Source organism: Calonectris borealis, chromosome 2 (genome assembly GCF_964195595.1).
Source record: "Calonectris borealis chromosome 2, bCalBor7.hap1.2, whole genome shotgun sequence".
NCBI lineage: Eukaryota > Metazoa > Chordata > Aves > Procellariiformes > Procellariidae > Calonectris > Calonectris borealis.
This window is the reverse complement of record NC_134313.1, coordinates 125794781-125822719: the sequence shown is the minus strand read 5'-3', so window position 1 is coordinate 125822719 and position 27939 is coordinate 125794781. Positions and strand designations below refer to the sequence as shown.

The 27939-nt window shown below is 39.0% G+C and overlaps 1 protein-coding gene across 2 annotated transcripts in view; it reads right to left on the bottom strand.

The window, feature by feature from the left end:
• Positions 1 to 27939, bottom strand: part of GADL1 (glutamate decarboxylase like 1) — an 87318-nt gene that overhangs the window by 38374 nt on the left and 21005 nt on the right. For both annotated transcript variants that reach the window (XM_075143375.1, XM_075143376.1), the window contains 8 exons: positions 26709 to 26788; positions 26539 to 26593; positions 23065 to 23181; positions 16872 to 16936; positions 16526 to 16607; positions 10299 to 10498; positions 5834 to 5885; positions 2674 to 2763 (listed from right to left, as the gene is read on the bottom strand). In XM_075143375.1, the coding sequence (XP_074999476.1) occupies positions 2674 to 2763; positions 5834 to 5885; positions 10299 to 10498; positions 16526 to 16607; positions 16872 to 16936; positions 23065 to 23181; positions 26539 to 26593; positions 26709 to 26788 (741 nt within the window). The remainder of the gene's footprint in view (positions 1 to 2673; positions 2764 to 5833; positions 5886 to 10298; positions 10499 to 16525; positions 16608 to 16871; positions 16937 to 23064; positions 23182 to 26538; positions 26594 to 26708; positions 26789 to 27939) is intronic.

The window sequence follows — 27939 nt, the reverse complement described above, 5'->3', positions numbered from 1 at the left end:
TCTGCTTTGCATGTTGGAGACTCTGAAGAGGGCAAATTTTATACCTAAAGTCCAAGGCCCCAGAACTTAAAACAAACAAACAGCGTACCACAAAAAAAAAAAACCTTCCAAGAGACAGAGTTTATGTAGGACAGCTACAAGACTAACATCAGAATTAGGTATCACGCTGCGATCCAGTCAGCCCTGACACATTTCCACATAAAGTGGGCCATGGAAACTGGAGAAGAGCCAGTACAGCAGAAAACCTTCAGGGTTATTTTGCATAGGACTATGCAAATTCTTCATGAAGCTGAGGACTTGAGATCAGAGCTATTTGCATATCAACTTTCACCAGCACTAAAACTCACATAACTAACCTTAGAAGACAGCATGTTATTCTGAACAATATTGCTGAGCAAGCAGTTGAATAAAATCAATTACTTGCTCAAGGGATTTTTAAGGCATACATTTCCTTAATATTGTCAGATATGCAGGTCAACAAAAAGGAAGATTGATTTCTGGATAAACAGAATAACCGTGCTGTTAAAGTGTTGTGTGGAAAGACAAATTGTGAATTAAAACATTTTAATGCTCATTTTAGTGAAATGATGGGAATATTCAGGAAGCACTTGCAGTCAAGAAACTGTACACATCTCCATCTGCCTGTCGATGGCATAGTGCAACAATCTCTCCAGTCTTCATCACCTTATCACTTACACCTTGCTGATCAGGATGCATTCCTTCTTGCCCAGCCATATATTTGTACTAATTAATGTAATACTAATATAATGCCTATGCTGTTTGCATCAGCAATGTTAGAACAGATTGACATTAGCTGGAAAGGTCAAGTCAGCCTTATTTTTTGTGACCCAGTCTGTCATCACATCTGCTCACTGATACATGGCCCTCAGCATCCAAAAAGGAAAGTAACCCCAGACCTGTCCCTGTAGAGAATCAGGGAGGTGAAATAGCATGTTTTGGTTGTGTAACAGGCTCATCTCTGTAATGTCGAAGAACTTCCCAGCAGTGCCTAAAGCAACGCAACTAACAATCATCATTTGTTGTTTCCTCTCCCTGTCCCTCAGGAGAGAAATTTGTGCCATTCAGTGCCTTGCTTTGCTAGGGAGTTTCGGTCTGTTTTGTGGTAGATTTTCTTTCGGGCTTATGTGAGGAGGAAGGAAATAGGTTATGTTTTAGGATTTTGGTTTTCTTAGTGCTTCATCAGAGGAGGCATAAGAATCAAGAAAATGTCACCTTGCCAGCGAAAGGAGGGGTTGAGATCTGCAGGGGTGCTCAGTTCTTGGGAGAAACTGCACACATGCTCCTTTCCCTCCAAGTCCTCTCCCACAAAACACTGGCTAGCAAATCTGCATTTCCAGGATCAGTCTATCTACATCAGTACATAAAATAAAGCCAGGCATCTATTCCCCACCTTGATTAGAAGCACCATAGAGCATGAGAGCAAAGAACCAGTAAGTTACACTCAAAAAGCCACTCACAATATACGTGAGCCATTCATTGTGCTTCATCCCTTCCCTTCTCAGTCTCCTCCCTAGATACATAAATCAAAAGGTGGTAGTTGCACACATATATGTATATATACACATATATACATATAGGCCTTTCTCTCTAACGAGAGGAAGGGAAGCCCCATATGAAAGGACCATAACCCATCCATGCTTTGTGAAAACATGGTAAATGCAAAGCCCTTGTATCCACACTGTGGCTCTGCATGGCTTTGTACTGCAAAAGTTAAATATACTTTCTAAAACAATACAGATAGGGTTAAGGAAGACCTCAACCCTAAAGACACCAGCATCCAGAATAAATTGAAAGCAATTCCTGTGAAAGGAAAGCTGCTGAAAGGAGAGCAGACATTATAGGAAGTATGCATGTATATATAGTATGTACAGCATGTATATAGTATGTATATCTTATGCAAGCATGCATATGGTATACACATCTATGTTCTAGTTTAAATTTCTAGTAGCAAATTCTAGGAAAAAATAAATGCAGAACACCAAAGCTGCTACAGAGAGGAGCAAGCAATGAATTAAATTCAATTCCTCACAGAATAGCTTATTCAGTATAACATAATACCACAGTGTCTATTGGCTTCTTAATTAAGTCTTAACTACTGATTCCCCACTAGTAACTTCAAAATTTTACTACTGCTTTTTTCAAGATGTTCATGATTTTCTACTAGGATGGCAAAGAGTTACCAAAACGCTCACCAATGAAGTTTTTCCCATTATATTCCTGTTGTCATTTATGGGTTGTTTAACATCAGAAATATATTCTTAAGCACTTCCTCACCTACATTATCATAGATTGTCATAGATAATACAAGACAAGTTCCAAGGACAGTGTTAAGTGTCTGAAACAGGTAATGAAAATTCTGTCTAGACAAGAGATGCAGACAACACTGTTGTTCTCTCAGTTCTGCCAGCTGCTAACAGCTTTGATAGTAAGCTGAATACTTGTACATGCTTGCATCTCTTACATTAAGAAAAAAATTAATTAGCCTTGTCTAAACAGAGAACAAACTTAAATCCTACCAACATCTATTTAAGGATTAAATCCCCATTCTACTGATAGGTTAATGGTGAGCAAAGCCAAGGGCTATTTCACATTCTTATCTGACACACAGATAAATCGGTAAGCTACAGATAACACTGTTCATGTGACACTCACCTGGTGTAGCTTCTGCCAAAATTCAGGTCCGCCCTCCATTTTTCTTAAGCTTGGTGGAATGTACCAAAAGCAAACGTTTGCATACTCCGGCTAAACAAGAGAACAAGTGATTGCTTATGAGATGTAACAAATGGGACAGGAACATATATTACAGCTTGTCAAAAAGTTCTGCATTATTTTTTGGGGGGAAAAAAAAAGCCTTTGAGTTTATACCCTTTTCATTAAAACTTCCTTTTCCAACTCACCATTTGTTTCCCTTTTCTGAAACTAGAAATAGTTTTCATATCATCCACTTCTCTTCTTGCTGCCAGAAAAAGGAAACCTGTTGCGGTTCCTTTTTCATATCTTCTTCTTATATACATATTTAACTCTGCTTTGCTAACTAAAAACTTTAGTAGGGAAAAAAGTGTAAGAGAGGCATAGAGAGGTGACTTACAGATTTCAAAATTGAAGGAACTGTAAAGAGAAGAACACATTTTCTTTTTAGTGTTTTTTTTTTAAAATGGAAATTTCCTATGATGCATTTTACACAAAACACACAAACTCAATTTTTGTCACCATTTAACACTTGCACACCTAGTCATTTTTCTACTGAAGAATGCCAATCTCCTTTTATATCATATATCATACAGCACACTACACAGTGCTGGAGTTAATGCTGGCTTTCTCAATTTCCACATTTTATAAGAATTTCAGGACCCCTTCAGGGTATGTGAAATACCCTGGATATATCTTATCCAATATCTAAGCCTTTGAGCAAAGACTGAGACTCCACATCTCTGCTTCCCTCCGAGAAATTTTGCCTTTAAACTCAGCAGAGAGTTAGCTGCAAGATTCCCACCAAGAATGGCTGCTCACCATGCATTATAAAATAAGGCATTTTGTGCTTATGAAGTTTCTGTTTCATATATGATTGAGAAAATGTTCCCAGCAGACCAATCCAGGCTCTCTCTACACTTCCTGCTAATTTTTTTTTTTTTTTTACCTGTACAGATAGTAATAGCACGAGGAATAGATGTGCCTTCTAATCCCATCCAGTACTACCCATAAAACCACTCAGTCAATCCTGACCTACATTATTTGCAACACAGTATTTAACTGGGGTCTAGATTATAGTATGGTTTATAAACTCAAACACCCCTCGCCCCTCCCACACGCCATCCTCATTAGTACTGGTTGAAAAAAACCAAAAGAAGTTAAAAGGAAGCTTGGTAGCTGGGTCACGCCATCTTTTTGCCCCACTGTGAATGCGGTTGCTATTACAACCCCAAGCAGTCTCCTGAACGAGGAGAGCCACCAGCCGACACATGTTCTTTCATGAAAGGGCACTGGGAACTGCTCATATCATTTTCCACCTCGCTTCGAAGAACGCATTAAATACAATTTAATCATCAAGAAGAATATCATTGGCAGCAGGAACAGAGCTGCAAACCTGCCACCTGCTGCCACTGAATGAAATAAAGTTCAGCTCTTAAAGTCCCATTTCTTTCCCCAAAGAGCATGCACTGAGTACACACACAAACACAGACCTGAAAAGGCAGCAACTTCCTCATGAGCGCAAGCACTGGCTTGCTGTTTCAGGGTTTATTTTAAAACTGTTTAAAATCAGATGGCAGGAGTAGACAGATGGCATATATTACCATATTGCCATTGCCTATATAGCCTTCTTGATTAACTCAGATTCCTTTCACAGATCAAATACATCATCCCCTCTGAAAATACCATTCATCCTAGAAAAACTTAACTACCCCCAGCCATGCTTCACTCTATTTCTGGTTATCTTGTCACAGCTCTTATCCAAGCAGGTAAGCAATTATACCACAGAAGAGTTCAAGATGACTCAAGCACGAGTGGCATTTCCAGGTCACGGAGTGGTTCTCGTTACAGGACTTTCCTCACTGGATGTATCAGAGGATCATCTTCCTGAGCTTCTTGTCCAAAGTCCAACTTCCTTTCAGAAAGGGCTCACATAACCGGGCCTAGCTGCCTCCCAGCAGTCTTTCTTTGAATTCTCCCCGCTTGTCCTCCTGCACTCCTGAAAACCTCTTAACCCTCACTCAGCCTCCTTTCTCATAGCCCATACTACAGCACTCCCTGCAACCCCACTTCTAATCCAGGTGTCCTGTTCCTGCAGGAACTAAACAGCAGTCTCTGCTCTCACCAACAGCTTTCACACCTACGGTGGATCTGGGCTCTCTGCTAAGCTCTACGATAATGGAGAATGGAATGTTTTTTAACAGACTTGCCACTTCACTAACTCCATCAGGGGTTGCTGGCCCAGGATTCTTCACTCCATGTAAAGTTTCCCAAATTAGCAGTTTTCAAAGTTAAAGGGAAAAGTTTATATTGTATGAATAGTATAAAATATTTTATATTTCATATTTCTTCTAGCCTAACCCAGAATGTTCATGGCATCAGCAAGTGTAAACCAAATCTGCATCGTTATGTTTGTAGGTCTCCATGTATGGGACTTACTCCATTTCCCCTCCTCCTCCATGTGCTCTCTTCCTCCTCACGCTACATATCCAGCTGTCTTTCACACACGTACGCTTCCAACAATGCAGGTGGTTTTTCTAAAAATGACAGGTCTTTGCAACATCCCCAGATATCAGCCTTATTAACCAAAGAGCTGAGGATAGGTGGAAAAACAGCACTTTAGCTCTGCCCCTTTATTCACTCTCCCCGAAGCAAGATCATCAACAGGTCATAAGCCAACAGGTTTAGCAAAGATGGGTGAAAACCACAACTTTTGGGTAGTTTTTAGGAAGATGGGTGTAGAAACAGAATTAAGGAAAGAAACATGGACTTTAATGATGAAAAGTCCATTTTTAGGATCAAAATATTCTTCCATCTGACACACAGTCTTATCCGTAAGTCTGGCAAGCACTGCTTTTTTGCAGTCAGACTCTTCACTTTCACAGAAAAGTGCTCCATCTATACGCCCTGAGGCAACACAGGCCCAGAAGCTAGGAAAATAGGTAGAGTGATGGTAGGGCATAAGGAGCATGTCATGTGTGTTCAATTATATATGTGTATCTCCAATACATAAACTTATTAAATTACATACTTCAAATACAAATTGGCAATTGGCTAAAAAGAAAAAAAATCAAACAACAGACACCCCCCCCAACAACAACAGTTCAGTTCCATTTTCACTTACCTCCAAAAGAAGCTGGAATCCCTCTCTTTTCTTAATCTCCTCCACTAAATATCTGTAATTAAAAATGCAGGGTTTTAAAGCATAGAAAAAAACAATACATACAGACAACAACAAAAAAGGTCTTGAATGTATATACACTTTTTCCCCCCTCCTTTTTTTTTTTTTCTTTTTCTCCCCCCCCCCCGCTAAAGAAACCACAGAGTTAAACCTTATTTCTACCTGCTGTGAAAATGCAGTAGCTATCAGTTCCTGGAAATAAATGAAGGCTACAGCCAGCCAAGGAGCACTGAGGAAAGGCCAAATTCTATCCTCAGGCACAGATTTTCAGTGGAGCCACATGGCACAAATTGATCCTATTTGCATCAGGCTGTGAACTTTCCCAGTGCAAATTTCCATTGATGTTGCTCTCTACAAATTAATTCCTCCATCTCTTTTTCTGAAGTGCTGATGCTGTGCTGCCATGTTATTTCATGGTCACCCTGACATCTCTTGCACTGCTATTGTCACCGGGACCTCTTAGTTTAGCCCAGAATTTAAAAGTTTCCACGTACTTCAAACCCAGCAATTTTCCTTGTTCCACGCTGTACACAACAGTGCACATTTCCATTCAGTGAGCCACCGCTGATGTACAATAAACCCTGGGCATCCTATGCTAACAACACATTGAAATAAGTATTTCTTTTCTCTTTCATCTGTCAGTATGAAAAACACAGGGAAGATGGGTTTGAATCAAAACTTTGGATCCAAACAGCTTCAATTTATAGAATTTTTTTAAAACATGACCTCAACTTTGCCATGGCACACATCACACAGGAATTCTGAAGCAAAGAGGGCACTTTGACATAGCTGGGACTTCTGTCTTTATTCCGCCCCCTCAAAGCCTTCCCAAGGAAATAATCTCAAATTCACACAGCTTTTCCATTTCAACAGAACTTTAGTCTTCTACAGGAAGATTTTCCTGTCTAACAGTAAAAAACCTGAGACAGTTAAACTACTGATTGTGTACAAATCTGTTCTTTTGCTGCGTTTATTTGGCATTTTCCTGCCTGCAGCTGCATTACCAATCATCACACAAATAATTCTTTTTTCCACTACTTGAGGAAGAAAAATATTGTCAAAATAACCCCCCTTGTTCCTATCCACATGCCTGAAACCTGCCCCCACAGGGACACCTCTAGCACAGTTGTATCTGCAACGCCTGCTATTCGGCAGACGTGCTGCAGAAACAGGTTGGCTAGGGAGGCAGTAAACAATACCCTAGATGGTATACATTTTTCAAAACAGAGCATGGGGAGTTGTCACGCTGTTTATCATTAACAAGAATTGCACATGTGACTCATTACCTCTTAGCACACATCCCTGCAAAATGATTACTGTGGTAGAGCGCCAGTTCCCACAACACGCAGCTCTGAGTTGTGCCGCACTGTGCGCTGTTGAGATGTTTCCTCTCACTATAACAAGTTGAGGTTCTGGGTCTTTTCTGCCATAACTATTTAAATCCTACTGCATGCAGTTGTTTGTTACCTGGCTGTTAATGCCCACACTACTGTTTAGGTTGAAAGAGAGGCATACTGAAAGGTAAGTAGGAGGCTAGATATCATGTGAGCGTGTTGGGGGAAACCTGTTTCTGTAGAAGAATTGTCTTAAGTAAAACAAGCTCAGTGCTTTTGTCCTGTTGATTAGAAGATACTTGTCTGTGCCACAAAACCAACATTCAGCAAAATCAGCAGGCTATTCACAAGACAGTGGCCCTCAATTATTTTTTTTTTAATAAATCATGATAAAGAAACCTATGTATGATCATCTTTTTTCTTTTTTTGAGGTCTTGAATTGTTGGAACTATTTTACAATGCTTAATACCCTTCCCTCTTACCACAAGTGCCTCTTTTTATACCACCATCTCACATAGGATATCTGATGTCGGTCAAGCTCACAAACACTGTTAATCGTGTTCTTAACTACATTGCCAATAGCCTAAGAAGGCAGCCATTAGAAAATCCATCACCCATGATTTATCTTGCCAGGACCACCTGATGGCAATGGAACAATTTACTCTGTGCATCTTTGCACAGTTGACAGTGGAGTTTTATTATCGTGTCACGGTTGTAGAACATCAGAAGGGTTTGAGTCTCAGTGAGGACTGGAGTGCACAGAGAAGTGGTATTTGCTATGTTTAAGCCTTGCAGAAAATGAGGGGTGGAGATCTGCAGTGAAAGTAGACATATGTCTGCTAAGAGTGGGTGTCAGAAGAGGAATCAGGCAGAAAAACTGCAAAGATGCTGAAGCACAAAATACAGAGGTGGTTACAGTTGTATTCTAAAAGCAGTTTACTTCTATTTTCTTTTTAATGCAGAGGTGGTTACAGTTGTATTCTAAAAGCAGTTTAATTCTATTTTCTTTTTAATGTATTTCATAAAGCAACATCCCTGCATCAAAAATAATTGGAAAAAAAAAACAGCAAAAAATTTTCTGAAGCGATCAGCAGGATGCTCTACTGTAGGTATTTGAAAAATAAGCCCTTCCAAATAAGCTTCCAAAACATCACAATGTTCCTGGGATATCTAATACACTGAAAACATGATTCATCTCCAGAACAAGAAGAAATTAATGGAATAGCCAATAAGCAAAGTTTGATGCAACAGAAATACATGCCTGCAATTACCCTAAAACCTTTGCAGCTCTGCCTGGCCATGGCGGGGGGGGGGGGCGGGGGGCGGAAAGTAATCTTGCTCTTAAGTTCTATAGTCAGTGAACTAATTCCAGAATTAATCAGGAACGCTGAAATACTATCTTTGCAACATCGAAGTAAAACCTACTGTAACAAATCAGGAGAAAGGCTGCACAGCTGTTGAGTAGTTAGGAAACCTGGCATAGTGCCCAGTAACCTGATGTCTCAGCATGCAAACTCAAGATAACAATGCAGCTACTGTAAAGAACATACTTCATCAGATAATGACTAAGAATTAAATTTCTTCTTAAAGAAGAAAAAAAAGAAGACAACCCAGTCACTCCTTGGAAGCGCTACCAGCTGAATCCTAACGTTCAAAGAAAATATTGATGCCAGAAAGGTCATTAATCACTACACTCTCAGTCAAACGACCTTGGCCAGTGACCTTGATAAGTCTGAATTCCCCTACTGATAGTGGAATGAATTACTTTGTATAGTCACAGAACAGTACAATGCTTCGGAACAAAAACAAGGTGCAATTTAACCAGAAGACATTAAGGAACACTTAACCAGCCAAACAATGAGTGGCTTTAAAGAAATAAAAGAGAGAAAAAAGCCACAGCTCATTTAGGCTTTTCTGGTTTTGTTTCTTCCTTTTTATTCCTTTCTAATCCACTCCGCGTTTAGGTCATGGCTATTTTCACCTTTTCTTTAAGTGACTTCATTAAAGTGAGACTATTCCTTTAATATTCACTGGAGTAAACATTCAATTCTTTTCAACTTGGTAGTTCATATCACAAATAAAATGGCAATATGATGTGGGTGACTGTTTTTCAATATTAATGATTTGCCTTATGGTAGTGTGTAGCTAGCCCAGGAATTGGTGAAGATTTCATTGTGGTTTATCTTGTATAAATTCTGAACAAATATGATACTTCAAGTGAATTGTTTTTAATGGGTCATTATCTTATTTCAATATTATTTCTTCTATCAGAAGACAAAACAACCTGTGTATGGAAGTTTCTTCGCAGAAACTGAGACATCACCATCCCTTTAGAAACACTTTCTAGCAAGAATTTTGCAGAATTCACTTGTGAATCTCAGTTCCGCAAGATCAAAAACTTAGTTAAATTGAACAGGGCAGGCAAGGGGAAGATTGCAAGAAAAAGGTGCTTCAGTCCCTAACAGAACATACTGTAAGCATTAAGAACTTCAGCAAACTTGTGGAGAAAAAACAAGCAGTATCTCAGAACAATATGCCTTCATATACCTCTACTACATCCTAACATTAACAGAGTGTCCTCATACGAATTTCCCCACACAAATTTCCCCACATCATCGGCTTTCTGTGTTTCCTCAGTCATGAGGAATGAAGTGAACAGGAGAATGGCTAATTCACTTCTTGCTAGACACAGCTCAGAGCCTGGCACATAGGGCTGCTTTTACATTAACACCAGAAAACACAGTTATGAGATAGAAGAGAGTGTATTGGTAAGCTTGTCTTGTGTCTGGTTCAGATAACATAAATGTTAAACAATGTAGATTGGTAGTCTAATTTGGACTTCTATGTTTACCAACATCTATGCTTATTGCTAAAAGTAATAATTATTATTAAATATTGTAGCAAATGTAATAACACTAATTATTATTGCTATTAGTTCCTCCTATTATACACAAACAAAAGGAGAGGGGGAAAAAAAGTAAGAATGTGGTCTGTTCCAGGATACGGAGTATCAGCAGTGTCAACATTTCAGTCAATTAAGCAGCCTAGACATATTCAAAATTGTGAGGTGGTACCTAGCCAAAGCCAGTGCCCTGTTTACTCTCTCCTCGAGGCCTGTGGTTCCCAATGCTTTCCATGTCAGCCAGAACTTGAACGCATCCGGACGCCTGCTGCACTGAATGGACTTGTCACCAGTGTCATAACTGACATCGTAGAACTTGTCCTGCTGGAACAGGTACGCGGCCTTGGCAGAATAACAGTTCTTCAGGAGGCCCTATTAGAAACACAATAGAGACTTAGATTGCTGATAAGCATTTTCAAACCTTTTTATCTTCACAAACCGAAGCCTTTTTTTCCTGTCTGTACCAACTGCTTAGTAAAACAGAACTGGATGTGCAGGAAACTATCCAAAACTTATGGTGTGGTTTAAGAACCCTGGATGATGAACCTGAACCCAGTGAAGTCAGCACTCACAACAAGGAAACTTTTTTTTGATTATTTTCTTCTTAATGTCACTGAAGAGTTGCAGGTTGAAGAGGAATTCTGACTCGGATCTCAGGAAACCATGGGAGTTCAACCACAGAAACAGTTGCCCAAAGACATACATGGGTGGCAAAGAGGGAGGAGAAGGAGAAGACTATGTCCACTGCTCCAGTCTATAGATTAGAAGAACAGCCTCTGAGGAGCTTCCTACACATTCACAAATGGCTCAATCTATTCCTTCTTTGTCAAACAAAGAACTTCACATATGGCACAGTTAGTTGCAGGTGGGAAAGATTTCAGCCCCAAGAAATAAATGTTTAGCCCTTACCAGAAAATAAAGTCACTAAGGATTTAGCATAGGCTGACTGTTTGAGTGGAAACACCACGAGGAGATTAGTACAACCCCAATTTTTATCTCTTTTCACAGTTCAGACAAACTTAGCATTTGAAAATAAAGCTCAGAAAAGGTACTTTACCATACCCTAATTATGGTTAGTTAATGAAATTATTTTTATTCAGCAATCTCCAGCCTCCAACTTCTGAGAGGCTGCCTGGTCAGAGATGAGCAGCAGAAAACAGGCAAAGATAAACGAGTAACGTGGCAAGTTCCAGCAAAGAACAAAGCTGGGAAACAGAAAGCACAGAGCCTGTTATAGGTTTAAAAGTGCAGGGAAAGAGAAGAGGCGTAGGACTGGCCATTGGCTGAAGAATGAATTATCGAATTATACTCTGTAATATTGTGAAGTAGAGAGAAGGGCTGGCGGAAAGGTTACAAGAACAGAGATGACTGTGGCTCTACAAGGAGCCCAGGAGACAGAAAACGTTGTAGATTTGTCAGTGATATTAAAAGTGGGTAAGAAAAATAAATCTGTAAGATAATACTAGAATAGAAATTCAGATGAGGTTAAAAACACGGCTACAGCTTCTGATTCAGATCTGCAAACATGCATTTAAGTGACAGTTGAACCAGAAGTCTTCTGTGCAGAACAGACCAAGGAACAGAAGTGGACATCAGGACAGAAATTGCTAAACAGTATCTCGAACAGCACAATCCATTTTCCAATTCAACATCACTCTTCAATTTGAAAAAGCATTTCACATTTCATCCTTTTCTCTGCATCTGCTGCAAGTCTGATTTTAAAATGGCAGACAGTGTCTGACATTACTTTTAATCAAAGTGTCATATTCCTGTAACAGAGGTACAATTCTTGATCTACATTACAATACGCTACTGATAACTTTGGAACTGGCACTAAAATAGAGAAAAAAAGGTCAAGACAACAAAATCCAAAGGAGAAATAATCCACTGGCATACACAGAATAAGTCGCCCTCTCTCTTTTCAATTCTCTCCATCAATACTAAAAACAAAACAAACAAAAAAAACCAACCTGCGCACCTATTTGTAGAGCACAAAAGGAGACCACCAAAGGTTTCTCCACAACTTCTGTAAGGGTTTGACAATCCCATTGTAATATTGCTGGTTTGCAAAAAGTACAGCAAATTCAGTCTGAACTCTTTAGCCACAGGACCAGCATATTCAGCCTTGTGAAAAGACAGTTTATGTGACAGCTTGGGAAAAAAAGGGGCAGCGGCTGCTCTCCCTTTGCAGTCATCAGAGTGATAATGTGCTGCTGCAGCACACGGTAGCCATAGCTGGAAAGCCAACATTGGGCACAGTTTTTTGCCATATATAAGATTCTCACACCTATTTTCCAACTTTCTCAGAAAAAGAAAGGCAAGAAGATGACATTAGAAACCAAAGAAAAGTGAAGCATCCATCCTTTATAGTTTTTTACAGTTTTGTGTTCTCTGGCTAGCAGCTGCACAACAAGAACAGGAGTCTGTCCAGCCATTGTGCCCTATTCACTTAGATCTCTACACCTTGATTTTCAGGGAAAATACAAGTTTACTAGACATGGTATTTAAAAAAAAAGAAAAAAGGCAGCAACATCAAAAAATTTAAGTTAATTGCTTTGTCTCTCACTGACTTTAAAATTTTGCACAGTGTTTCTGCAGTGAGTGCATAGCAGGGTTGATCAATGTGGGACTATTTTTTGCCTTATCAGAATGTAATACAGCTGCACAATAGAGGACATCACAAGATATTTGTTCCCCTCATGCCCGTCGTCTGAGGAATAGTAACTTTTGTTTGTCACAAGAAACCTAAACTCAGTTGGTAATGTTACAGAAAGACTGAGAAGTTCACTTAAAATCATAGTACAGCTGCAGAGTTTCATAGTTTAAAAAAAATGCTCTAGAGTGAAAATGCAATAAGAACAAATAGTTCAATATCTCTGAGTGAACTCAAATTCCTGGGAATATATCTCATTTAAAAAAAAAAAAAGCAGGTACTGTCCTACTCTCCTGGTGCATCCAAAGTTGACAAGATGTGCTGGCTTGATGATCCTTTTCCACCTGCTTATCTTACTAACAATGCAACACACTCAAGAAATCCTGCTGAAGATATTGTCAATCTCCAGAGGCAAGTACAGTGACATCCTCCAGCACATCACTAGAGCAGAGAGCAGAAGAAACAAAAATCATGCTTTGTCAGAAAGAAAGAAATATGCCAGACCAATGCAAGAAGCAAGGTGGAGGAGAATGAGAAGGGAAGAGAAAGGGAACACTGCAGAACAGAGTTTGGGCGGGAAGGCCAACAGAAGAGGAAAAAATCAAAGATAAATATTATGCTCAAGAAAGCAGTTACTCCTTGATCGCTGCTGTCTCAAAAGTAATAGACTCAAACATGCTGAAAACATAACTCATCTCAGTTTTCCTAGTCAAATGATGGAAAAGTAGAAGAAAAAAAAAAGGGGGGGGGCGAAATAGTATGCTTTCTAACTCAACATTCTCAGTCCCAAGAAGACCCCAACAGTTTTCCACACAGTAACTGAGCTGCTCCATCTGTTCAGAAGAATTGCAAAAATTTCATTAGAACTGCCCCATTTGACAAGTTTGACATTCTTTCTTCAGCATCTTTTATAGAATCATTATAGGATCATTAAGGTTGGAAAAGACCTCTAAGATCATTGAGTTTTATCTTTTTACCCTTTGTACAGAGACTAATGGTAGTGCTCTGCCTTATACTGGGGCTGTTAAAGTTTAGAAAATGGAAATACTATTGTCATGGAGGCTCCAGTCTACTATGAAGTTTCAAACAGCCTTTGATTTTGATGAAGTCTATGGATAGTTGCTGTGTTCTAATTAATGGCAAATAAATGGATAATTATTGATACCGAAGTCAATATATAAGAACTCCAGTTTCATAATTCAACATATTTTTCTCATTGAATACACTTACCTACAGCAAGACTTCTGATCTCTTTCCGTTTCCATTGCTAGTTAAAAGTGAATTTCAATTTCATTAACAAAACATCTTTTTCCCCAAGCTTTTTCCCCAAGACAAACATCTTCCTGGTTTGCCTTATCTGAAGCAATAAGGACAATAAGGACAATCTTTTGAATGGCATACTTGAAAATTCTCAAAAGCAGTGCAGTGCAAAAGGCCATCCCTGTAATTCACTTCAAGAGGTATTAGTTGTACAAACCCAAGCAGAAAGCAATGGGAATAGAGTATTTCCTGCAGCTACCCTGGAAAGGAATCAGGGAAGTAGATATCTCTGTGATACTGCTAATGATGAGGAAGAGATTACACTGTAGATGGCTACCATGATCACCTCAATCAATTATATTCTGTGCTAAACTGGGATTTCATTAGCTACATTCTTTGAGACTTTATTTTTAACTAATAAGTGAAAATTCTGCTCATTACCTAGAATTGATTGCTAATTACCTAACCTAGTGCCACAGTCTAATGAGTCACAGAACTTTAGCATTGGTGATAAACATTAGTTCTCTATTTGTATGGTGATAATATTCATGTTCATATAGATTACAGCAAGGACAAATTGGAGTAGCTCTGTGGTCTGACGGGAGTATGTACAACCCAAGACTGATTCATAGCATTTTAAGAACATATAAGAACAAAGTTGACTCACTGTTTGGAGACTATCGGTCCATCTAGATCATGTTTAAACAGTCACTGCAATTCACGCCACAGAAATACAAGTGTTTTCTGAGTAAGTCTATCTAAGTATCTATGAAGGTTACTCGGGGTACACCAGAAAAGTGCCAATTTTCCAGGTATTGGAAAGTACACAAAGTAAAACGCTCTCTCCTCCCCATGCAGAGAAGTCTTCTACTTTCCAGAACATGTCTCACTGTACAATAGGATCTGGTTGTATGATCAGTAATACATGTGTTTTCACCCCTCAATGGCCTAGGATTCAGCTCTACAAGTATTTGCAGCACAACATTGCCTAGCTGTGATTTAGAAGTGGAATAGGATTGCTCTATCAGACATTACACTCCACGGAAGGGGAATATAGAAAGGCTGCCAGAGCCCTGAAGTTGGAACAGTGTTTGTAAAGTGACTCTAAATGCAAGGGCAGCTAGAATATTTAATTCCTCTCCATTTCTTTCCTCTTTCTTCCTGAGAAATTTCCACTATGCAGCCCAAGTAGTCTTATCATTACCTGAGGCTATACCTATGTAGTGGGCCTAATTAGTTAAAAATATATCACTGAATTCTTCCCAGCCTGCAATTAAGACACCACATTAATCTTAGTCAATAATTTCATTCTGCTTGTTTTTCATCCTGGAATAAAGATAAAGTGATGGACAGGTAGCCCCAGCCCTGGAGTCTAACCCTCTTTAATCCCCCAGACTCTAGTCTAAGGAAATGAGGAGGCACACTTCTCCTTGCTGTCCTGCCATGTCTCACCCCTGACTTGGAGCAATCAGCTCCAAGAGAGCGCTGATTAGCATGTAAGCTCTTTGGTCCTCATCAGTTCTTATTACCAGGAGTTAGTAACCAATTACATGGACAGCTAACCCCTAGCACTGAATAGAATCTATCAGCTGTTTTGACAGAGATTTATAAAAGTGATTTACAAACCAAGGCCACAAAACAGCGATGCAAACTTCACGGGCTCCATATCCTCATGATGTTCAGTCATTCATAACCTATGAAGTATAAGCTAAAATTCAACCCAGTGGAGAATGGACATAAGTTTTAGCAGGGCAGAGTTTGGTATGGGGCTTGAAATAATTAACCTCTTACTGGTTTCTTTATTAAAATGGAAGAATTCCGCAAAGATATAAGCAGAGACTTTTACTACATTGCAGACTCATCTCACTTTTGTGCCACTTGAGATCAGAGCTCTGTTTTTTGCTTGCTAGACCTTTTAATTAGTCATGGCTTTTGGAAAGCCTAAATCACCCTGGTGATGAGGAAGAACTCGTAGAGTGAGGCAAGAAGGCTCAGCACCTTTACCTGCATGTGCTCTGACTCCTATCCCTCTCCTTTCCCACTCTGGCACACCCATGTAAGGGGATGCGAAGAGGAGCTCTGCCTGCTTTAAACAGAGATGCAGTACTGCTGCAGTCCCAATGGATGACAGCTATTCCGAGGACTTTGATGAGCTCGGTGTTTAAGTGCTGCAGACCCAGGTGACAAAATACTCAATTCTGAATGCAAACCATGTACAGATGTTAACTAACAAGGGCACCAACTGCAAAGTTTCACCGCTGGTCAGTACGGTGACTTGGATCAGTTTGACCCTGCTCTCTTATTCACCCTTTATTAATTTTGTGATGAAATTCAAAATAATATCATTCAGCCTTTGCACTGCAGTGTAGTAAAACTGACTTGCAGTTGTTTTCTAATTATTTCCACTTCCATATTACAGCAATGACAGCCTACCATAATAAAAAAAAAACCACAAGGAGGGGGGAGGGAAGGACAGGAGGACTTACAGAGTTGTCTTTCACCAGAAGAGCACAGCACTGGATTCCTGCCAACAGCATTTTATGGGGATTCCAGGCGACAGAATCAGCCCTACAAAATTTATAAATGGAGAAAGGGTGGTGGAAATTGCACCTATAATCATGGGTACTAGAAAATAAAAAATGGCCAAACACAATCTAAGCAGACAAATCAGATTTCCCTTTTTTTTCCCCTCCCACACACCCATAGGCTCAGAAATCTCTCCAATTAATAGTAATATGTATTTTGGAAAATGCAACTCTCACAGAGGCCAATAGGCCACACAACTTTCATCTCAGACCCTGGTAAATGTGCCCATGAACTAAACTGACTTACCTGTGGATGCCATGAAGAAGTCTGCAATGCTTCCTTGATAACAAAGCTGAGCCACCCCAAGAAGCCTGTTGGAAAATTTATAGAGCCAAGATAATATTATTTGTATAAAGTTCTTTTGATAATGCTTCAACTAATAATTTCTGAAGATGTTTTACCTCATTTAAAATTTAGTTTACTACATGGTCAGTGGGCTAAATTTTGCCTTTAGTATCATCTACTGAAATAAAGATGGCAGCCTGGGGCTATGCCTAAAATAGAGGAGCTGATGGTTTGTGCCACTATGTGAGCCACAAACTACACTGTCCTTTCTGTGTAAGCAAGAGCATGAAAACTGTCCCTGCATAACCAGACCATTCCTGATATTGAATCAGAGGTGCTTCCTTTCCCCTAGCCTAAACCTAAGCAGTGGGAGCAGAAAGCCCCATTTTGCATATCTTCCTCCTGCTAGCTGTTTCCTTTGCAAGACGTTCAAAAGGGAAATGAGGACAGAATGATAATCTCTGCCAACTGCAAAGTCCAATCTCAGATTTTCTGCAGAGTTTGGATATGAAAAGCAAAGGCAATAGTAGTAGGCAATAGCAGCATTTCTGTTACCAGCAATCCAACTGACGTTAAAATGGAGTAAGACTCATCACATCTCCCTCAGGTCAACTAAGAACTAGGTGTGTGGTCTAAGAGTCATTTAGGCCTTCTCTGTAGTGAGGAGCTCTCCACTGAAACTCCTTATCAAGTGTCATCTTATCTATTCTACATACCTGTCTTTGGGTGACACCTTTTGCAGATGTCTCTCTCCATGGACTATAGAAGGAACCCAGGCAACAAGCTTATGTTACCCAAGTTTAACTTCTAGGCAACTGGAGTCAGGGAAGGTGATTCTCAACCATGAATTCTGCGAGGATCAGATTTCACACACCAGCTGCTATGAATCTTCATTTCTCAAATAACAACATTTGTCCATGGAAACGGGGTAGGGACAACACACAACGAACAGTAGACATGTCATACAGTGCATTTGAGAAATAATTATTAAACATGAAAAAAAGGATTTTCAGTGTTCATGCAGGCAGAATCCACTTAAACAAATTCCTTGTGATATAAGTAAGGCTCCTTAGAAACACACAGGAGGCATCAGTCCACCAAACACACCTGGCCTTAGCTTATTTAAAAAAAAAAAAAAAATCATGAATTTTGGGCTAATGAAGAAGAAATCACTGATGTGAAGATTCCTGATCTAAGCATGGAGAACACATGGTTGTTTGGCTTTTGTTCTTTTTTAACTTGAAAGAAACAGATGTCATAGCTGATCTATGAATTCAGCATCAGTATTTGCTTCATAGGCCATACATTAGGAATAAGATCTGCTATCTCTGGGAGACAGGAATGGTAAAGGCTCACAAGGGAAATGAAAGGTTAATAACTTGTCCTAACACGTCGTTCTCATTAATGCAGTACATTAATGCACCACATCATATTTCATGTTGTCATGCTCACAACACCCTTGCTGAGGAAAAGGCTGCTGCTCAATCTATAGGTGGGACTTAAGGCAGGAAATTATTTGCTTCAAACTTCACAGTAATCCTGTGACAGAACCATGACTTGAAACTGGGTTTCTCCAGCTAGCCTAAATTAGCCATGTTATGGGAGGACAATCAAACTGATCTTCCTATTCATAGACTGATTTTACTCTTCTCATTCTATGATTCAATAAAGTCAAAACAGTCACTAAGTTATTCCCTGATTTTCATAATTCATAAGCAACCCACTGAAATATAATAAATCCTTTAAAAATTTGCATCCAAAGGTGTCTGTATCTGAAAAAGTTGACATTTTCACAATCTCTGAAAAACTGGACTAGAAAGGCCCTCAAGAGGTTATCTCAACAGTGTGCCACCCCCCAAAGGCAGGATCAGCCATATCCATCTCATTTCTGTCAAACGCTTGTCTTTTCTAGAGAATATTAAATCAGTGAACACACCTAGCTTGTGATGAGCATCAAAGTGAAAAATAAGCTGCAGAGAGACATCAGCAATTGCTGCCTCCACAGCACTATTGGCACTGCTTTCTGCCTTTGTTTTAAAAATTACTGCTGGAGATCTGGAAGGGATGATAGTGGAGATCCAGGCCTCTCCACCACCTTTCAATCTCTCCTTAAGACTCAGTACTACAAGATGAATTTGTGTTCCATGCTTCTTTACATAATTCAAAGACCAAGCAATTAGGGATCCAGGGCTGGCAAAAAAAAAACAAAAACAAATGAGAAGGCACCCAAGAAGACTGAGAATCACTGGATTTGTCTGGTTTTAAAGACTTCTAATGATGGAGGCTGCACAGCTTAACCACTTAATTTGTGTTTAATGGTAACAACCCTACTGATTTAAAGTGTCAGTCCTAAACAGTGTTACCTCTTGTCATACCTGCAGTGGTAAGGGGAACACATTATTCCTTTTCTTTTTGCAGCAGCTTTTAAAGCATCTGTAGACTTATTACATATTGTCTGTCTTTTCTAGTTTAAATAACATCAGTGCTTTCAATCTTTCCTCATTGGTCATAATTTCTATATATGGTTCTGTTTATCCTCACTGCTTTACTATTTTCTAATCTTTCTCCTGTAGGGCCTTAACCTTCTTGAAATGTAGCTTTTTATTTGGACACAATCTAGATAAAGCAGATGGAGCACCAAGCAGAAAGAGAATTATTTTATGTACCTTCTTTATTCAATTCTGAAAGACATTTAACCCTATTTGAAAATGCTTATGATCGCTGATTTGTGAGGTACCGCAAACCCCAGATCTTTTTCTGAAGATCTGCTGTCTAGCCAACAATCCCCAGCCTGTGTTTGTGCAGTTGATTATTACAGCTTAAACTTAGAACTCTGTTGAACTGTAGCCTAGTTTCTCCAAACTGTCAAGATCTCTGATTTCTAATCCAGTCCTCCCACTGCCTCTTGCAGCAGTTTTATGTAATTTTCAAGTTTAGTCAGCGTATTCTTTTTCATCCAAGCTATTAATGAAAATACCAGATAACTTCTAAGCTAGGATGGACCTTTGTGGAATCCTGCTCAAAACTTTCTCCCCTTTCAGCAGTGAACCACTGGTAACTGCTCTCTGGGTATCGTTTTCCAGCCAGGAAAAACAAACTACCACAGCTGCAGCTTGGCATGTTTCTCTGGCTTTCTGATGAGATATTGCAAAGACACAATAAAGTTAACTGCTGCTCCTCCATCCATGAGACTACAGAAGGAAGGTAGATTGATCAAACTAGTTTGACACATTTTGTTTACGACAAATCCATCTGAGAGCAATGCAGGGTAGCTGAAAACACAAAGATTATCACCTGTGTCCCATGCAATGTAATTGGTAACTAGGTATGAGAAAATTACTGTGTTTCATAGGCAACAAACCGCTTACCGCTGAACGATGGGAATCACAGTGTTTGCAGTGTGATTAAACTAACTACCTAAGCACAGGCTAATAGGTCAAACCTGATTTTCTGTACTGGTCTAGCCATAGGAAAAAAAGTCAGAGTAAGGACCAGCAGGGAAGAAATACTCATACATAGTATTTAAAGCTACATGAACACAATAAATGACATATACAAGTGCTGGATCTTGAGTGCATATTGATGATGCAAAACAAGTCATTAATAAAGGCATCATAGATGTATGATAGAATGCAATAAGCAACTTGAATGTGTGTATGAATACTGTAATGTGCACAAAATAAGCCTGGTTATAGTCTCTGCACTTAGGCTGTTGAATGGCTTGACTGCTGAGACAGTTTGGGCTTCTTAAAACAACTTTTTCCTTAACTCCCTTTTCCTCTTTAGGTTTGTCTCCATGTGAAAGCTTATCTACTATTTCTGACTTTATTGAAATTCATCTTCCTGAAGCCCACTGATTTTATATTGATGTTCTCCCTTTTGCCCTTCCTAAGAATCACGAGCTTTATCATTTCATATTTAATGAAAAGAGTCTCCCTAAGGCAAACATATCAATTTTGGGGATCAGAAAATATTCTGAAATGAGATACATCAGTGTAGATCTGGAAATAACACCACTGACATTCATATAAGATATTCTTACAAACAGCTCTTGAGACCATTTGCAATAGATAATCCTGATTCCCATCAATGATACACGAAAAGTCCTAAATTAGACAGAACTTTCCCAGGTTTTTAATCTTTGTTTTAATTGTACTGTATCTTTTTTTCCTCCAAAGTCACAGCAGGCCCGAACAGCTGTAACTCAGATTGTATAATGTGCAAATCATTCAACAAGAAACCGGGCCTTTCAAAGGAATATAGATCCTCAAAGCTTTCAAACATAATATATTCTTGCCTATAAGGCTAGAAGAAGGTTTTTGCTTAAAAACAAGAAAAAAATCCAACTCTTTACTGTATTTCTTGTACACTATTTCTGAATGGCAGATGCCTGGTCTCACTGTACCTTTTCACATATTATTCTAGTAAACCTATTTCTAATGGTGCTGTGAGTGAAAAAAGGCCACATTATGAATTACGGTCTGCTCATTTTACCATAGCACATTTGTGTATACATGTATGCCTGATGTCACTTATGTGGAAAGCTTTCAGTCTTTTCCCCATATCCTGTTCTCATATAAATGCAGCTAGAAACTTCAAATAAAAAATAAAGAAATAGTCATCCACTCAACTCTTCATAGAGGGTGAAAGGAAAGATGGAAAAAATACCAATAGAACTCCTGAGAACCATTGAGAGGGTCATAACATGAATCACATCTTAACAGAACGATTGGTCTTCTAGACCTAAACCCAATTTATTACTGTACATTTGTCCTTCTACTGGGAATCAATTAACATCTGACAACTACAGTCACTGTTCAAACAGAAAATTAACTTTAAGATATTCACAGACATTTTTACCTTAGTTTAACATGAGGCAAAATTGAAAGAAGAAAGTTAATTCTTTACAAAACACTATCAACTGCCTATGAAGTATATAGTTCAGAATATGGCCCAGGCTCATCCCACCTAATTTAAGTGATTCAGCTAGAGGGAGTATGTTAGAAGACTACTCATTGTCCTCCTACAGCCATTGGAGATGGCTCCACCCACGTTTATTCAACTCACCTAAGATCCAACACAGATTCTGAATACATGCCTCTCTGCACCGACTATATGCAGACATGCAAGAGTCTGCGCCTAACGTGAATGCTGCGCTTCTGCTGAAAATCATCTGGGTCATTCTCACCAGCACACAGCCATGAGGAGGCTTTGCAGACACTTTAAATACTAGGGCTAAATTCTGCATCTTTGCCTCCAAGTCAATAAGAAAACACTTTTGACTCACACGTACAGCAACTTCATTTGTCAATGTCTGAGAGACATTTACTTGAAACACACATGCTGCCTACATGATTTTTCTTTAGATACTCAACATTAAACAAACACTTCAAAAATTTAGAGTGGGTCTAAAAATCTCGATTAATGTTGCTCCAGATTCTCTCATTGCTCCATGGTTTTTAATCTAGCCATTCTGGATTTGTGGCATTGCAATTATAAAGAGAATGTAATTTTTAAAAATATGAAGAGACCTAGTTTTAGAAAAATACATTTACAGCTAACTCTTTCAAGTAATAAAAAGGCTCAATGATTACTCCAAAAAGGTTCATGAATGGATTTTAATATCTAAACTTAAAATTATAAAGACATGAGAAAAGAAAAATTTCTGAACAATTTAGGAAAACATAAGGAGATCTGCAGGAAACTCAGATCTGGAAATATGAAACAGAACAATTTATGACTGGTTGAGTCAGAAATATACCTTTATTTTAACCTGTATGAACCATACACCACAATTCGAATGTGTCCATTCTCCAACAGGATGTGAAAAGTATCCTAAGTTATATTTGTATATAATCACCCTTGAAGCATTTTTAGAAGGTAGCAAGAAGAAGAAATTGATTTTTAAATTATTTTGAAATATAACCTGACAATGACAAAATAGCTTTGACTGCTTGTCACAACCAAATTATTTGTTGTTTTTCAGCACATGTAACAGAGACAAATTAGAATGTATTTCTGTTCTCTATGCAAAAAAAAAAAAAAAAAGTTATTAGAGCCCAACTTACTTCTACAAAGAAACATCAACAGTCAAAGAAAAATAGCAATTATAAAAAAGCAAAGCTAAACAAAACTACACAGTATATAAACTCACATCAACATGAAGCCAGAGGCCATGCTTTTCACAGATATTGGCAATTTTATCCAGAGGATCAAATGCTCCCAGCACTGTTGTGCCTGCTGTAGCACAGACAAGAAATGGTGCCGACCCCTGCAACAGGATTCAGAACAAAAAAAACTGTCATTTGCACTGCTCATTTCCTCCAGTATATCTGCAGAGCGAAAGTATAAGAAGGTTGAGGAATGTAGGACAAAGATGTGACAGTCTACATTTTAGTTTCCCGGCAGAAAGTACTGCATTTAAAACTGCTGACTCTTTTTTAAAAGAAAAAAAAAAAAAAAGGCATTTTCCATTTCCAGTTAACACCATCTCAGGGCAGACTTCACCAATTTCAGACTGTTTTGACAGATGCTAGTTTTGTCAAAATCAAAACATACCAGATATTTGACATCTCTCTTTATACATTGATTTTTAATTTCTTAGTCTTCCACATTTTACTACCAAATTTGCTGCCATTCTGCCGAATAAAACAAAGCTACTAGCACAGCCAGCAGGCTACCAGTGCAAAGAAAGGTCTCATCCCCTTAGGGCCTCCACCTGCCTTGTCTCTGCAATGCCCCCATTCTCTGCCTGGTGAAGAGGAACCTTCAGTTAGGGAACAGGGTCTGCCTTAGGCGGCACTGGCACGGCACATACAGTGACTGGAACAGTCATCGCTACCTGACCCCAATGCCTGGTCTACAGCAAAGCCCTATCCTCTTGCTCCTACTCCTCTCTAGAAAACAGGAAGGGCTGTAGATGGTAGCTGAACGCTAGGAGAGAAACCACTGGAAATCTCAGACCATTTTAAGGTTAGACAGGTGGGATAAGGAAAACTATTGTCAGGTTGGAGTCTCAGACAACCATCACAAGCCATCCATTTTGGTTTCAGTGGCTTTGTTCATTGCTTTCCCATTCAATTAATACCAGGGATGCAATTACAACAGCAGACTAGGCCACGTATACCAGCTAGCGCCTATCCTTCCAGATGTATGTGCCTGGGCCTACTTAGGAGCAGAAACTGAAACGATGAAAAGAATTGGTGGAGTTTGAAACAACTTCATGAAACTCAGGGTATCGGCCCTAGCAATGACGGTGCAGCCTCACTTGCTGGTAAATACATGCTGAAGGAACTCCTCTGCACGTTTCAGCACCTGGCCCGCAGCATGTCAACGCAGTTACTGAAGATGGACTAAAGTTCTTATTAAATTGTATAATCTGGGATCCCTGGAGTTCATTTGCAGAGAATTAAATGTTTCAGATGATGTCTCTCTGCTGATGTGACTCAATGTAGCTTCACTGAAATCAGACATCAGCTGAAAAATCAAACTCTACACACAAGTCTTTTATGTATCTTCACTTCAGCTGAAATCTGGTCTCTCTTTTTTTAAAAAAAAAGAAGCGTTGCCACTTCTTTAACAGTGTAGAGGACTGTTAGAATGGTACATAATTATGATTTATTTGTATTTTTAAATTTCTTTACAAATTGCTAAAGCAGTGACCTCATTCTCACCTTGGAATGAGAATTACCCAGCCTATAATTCACTTCTTGGTCATTCATTCCTAGTACAACCTACCACAAAAGTCAATCAAACTTACAAACCAGCCTGAAGCTGAAGTACGAAACACTTGCAAGTGAGGCAAAGATGTATCTGCTGCACCTAGTTTCTGTTAGCATTCTCACCAATTTTCTCCCACAGCTACATCAAAGTCAAAGGTCCCCCAGCAGCCAGTAGGTAACATGACTGAATATGGGGACAAGTCTAGGATCTCTACAAATTCCAAAGATTGTTACCATTACATTTTTCCCGCAAAGAAGGGAATTAAATTTTTGTTCTTCTTGACAACATAGTTAAATAAATCTTCCTGACTAAATTCTCTAAAATGAGGCCCAAGACTCTTGCTATTCATAGTCAGTGATCATTTTGTGCTCCTATCACTAGCAAATACATCCTCTGTTGTCTAGAATCATTAGAATATTTACTGTAATTCACTGAAGTGTCATTCTGTAAAAGTTGTAAAGTAGCACTTTATCAAGGACAGACACGCTTACTGAAGCTCTAACGAAATGAAGACCTTCCAATATACCTGTAACTTCCATTAAGATGCAAGTGAAATAGTGTTCTCCTCTAAGCTGAGCTTTTAAAAACAAATATTCTATATTAAAATTGCAGAGCACCATACCGAGGTTGACCTTTTTTAAAAAACATAAATACCAGAGGATTTCTTTCAAATAACCATTCAATTTATTATTACATCAACAAACAAGAATTCTGTTTTTGCAAGAGCAAAGAGCTCATTCTCCTGTCAGCCTAATTCCTCTTGCTCCATTTTATTTCAGTTCTTTTTTTCCCCCAGCTTCCTCAAATGAGTAAAGTGCGGGTTGTCTTCCACAGATAATGCAAAATACAGAAAGAAGCAAGCAAGAGAGATAGCTAGGTCATTTGGGGCACCGTGTATCAACAGTTACGCTATCTAGCATGAAACTCAAAGATGAGATGGTTGTTTGGCAGAAGATGTATCTAAATCAGATCTTAGTGAAAGCTGTTGTGGGCATGCCAGTGCATGACAGGGCAGCACTGCCTTGGATTTTCTATCAGCCACAAAAGTAGGTTTCCCAAGGTAGGATTCATGGCGGGCATCGTCCACACCATGGACATTGCACTAGTTGCTTGGTGGACTAAGAGCTGAGCTCTGAATCCTACTGCTCTGATGCACAAACTGGAAGCGAGAAATCAAGTGAGCTAACCAAGCCAAAAGAAGATGCTCTGTGCCTTAGAATTCACATTCAGTCCTCCAAGCCCTCTAAAATATATGTTGACTATGGTAAGTGCTGTCTTACGGTTTGTGGGAAAGTTTGTTAATGTTGTCCAAATACACACATCAGTACATTTCCAAATGCTGGCCTTTGACTTTCTACTTAGCAAAGTTCCTGAGGGAAAAGAGGCACAGGACGGAATCTCTGCACTCTTGCTACAATACTAGAAAGGATGAAATTTAGCATTTGTAGCTTGTTATGATAGTTTTAGAGACTAAGCCACATGTTACAGTTCTTGCTCACTGCAGAGGATAAAGCAATAGCTGCTGTAATTAACTGAAAAACCTACAGTTTTCATTTATCGTTTAAGAAAATCAAATACTGCATCCATTTAAAAAAGGATCAAGGGCAAAAGAAATCCTAGAAGAATGTGCTAAATACTTCAGAGCAGTATTGTACTCAGGACTTTCATCAGTAGTAAACACCCTGTGGAATTTTTCTCCCTCATAAGAATGTAGCACCTAGAATTCTTGGCTTGTTCCACAAGTTTGTGGCAAAGAGATTGCACTTGTAAGAAAGACACTGTTACATTAACTGCCCTATTTTTAAGATTTCAGTCACTCTTAGATTTCCTTCCTTTCACTCAGACACAAGCACACAGTCTGCATACACTCCTCCTCTCTCCTTCATGCTCTCTCTCCCCCTCTCACCTCTTTCCTGGCCCGTTGGACTTGTTTCTCCAGTTCCTCAGGTATCATCTTACCTCTAAGGGACACAGATTTGAAACTTTTTCAGTTACATTCAAATAGGTTGGTTATGTACAGCACTACTGCATTTTAAAAAGGCTCAGAGACCACAGTCATGGCTTTTGCTTGCTTACCTTTCATCTGTTTTGATGAAGTAAACATTCTCTGTACCAATACCCAGGAAGGAGGCTGCCTTCTTCATGGAGTAATGACACTGTAAATGAAAGAGGCATGAAAAAAAAGTAAGGACACAAATTAAAATGAAAGAAAGAAATTCTTTAGCATAGGGAACAGTGACACTGAAATTAATTTAATAGCAGCTAACAGTCATGACAACAGCATATCCTAATACAAAAAGCAAACTGACAAAGCTACACAGCACCAAGACCATCTTGTATTTAACAATGACACACACTGAAGACTGGGGAAAGTAAGACAAAAAAACAGATGTGCACCATGTTTAAAATGTGGGTTTAAAAAAAAATAAAAAGCTCTATTCCACACAATTCCTTTAAAGCTGGTTCTGCATTAGAATGAAAAGTAGACATTTTGAAGTGTCATCAAGGAAGAATTATTAATTGTTTCAAAATTAGTTTTATTAGAACTGACTCAAAAGTATCAATGAGTGTAAGAGTTAGGAAATGCATGAGAAGAAAGGTTTAAAGGCTATTGAACTCAACAGCCTAGAAGCAACCGATAGGTCTGAAAGTCCAAAAGCACCACTCCTTGGAAACTGGACCCTTAATTAGGGGGTATCTTATGATATATCTAAAGCCTCTACCACTTTATCTTTGTAATTTTTCTATATGCTTTCTCTAAACATCAGCTGTTGGCTACTGCCAGAGACAGGATACTATGCAAAACTGACCCTTGGCCTGATCCAGCAACTCCGTTCATAGGATCAAGGAGCTTAGGTCCCAAGACCTCCCAAAGCCTTTAGATGTGGTACAATTGGCACTTCCAGAGCTTTCAAAGCTTATTTCTGCAAAAGGATCTGAAAATCATGGTGTTGTGAAGGTTGTTCTCATGAATCTTAGAAGCCATTATGAAAGCAAGCAGACTTTAGACAGGACTCAGCACATCTTCAAAAGTTAATATGGATTTTGCAGAAGGTTCCAGTTCCATTTGTCAGAAAATGAAGTTACAATTTCAGCAAAGAATTTTAGCTAGGTCTCATCACAGAAATGTCTTTAAATGAGTACAGATACATGCAGCCCACTTCTTTGCATTGAACAAAGGGCATTAGTGTATGAAGCTCAAAGGATGTTAGAAATGGGTGTTTATTCAATCAGAATGTGGTAAAATGGACTGTGGGCTTGAATGTTGTTCTCACCAGAACCACTCTGTACTTTTTACAAGCTTTTT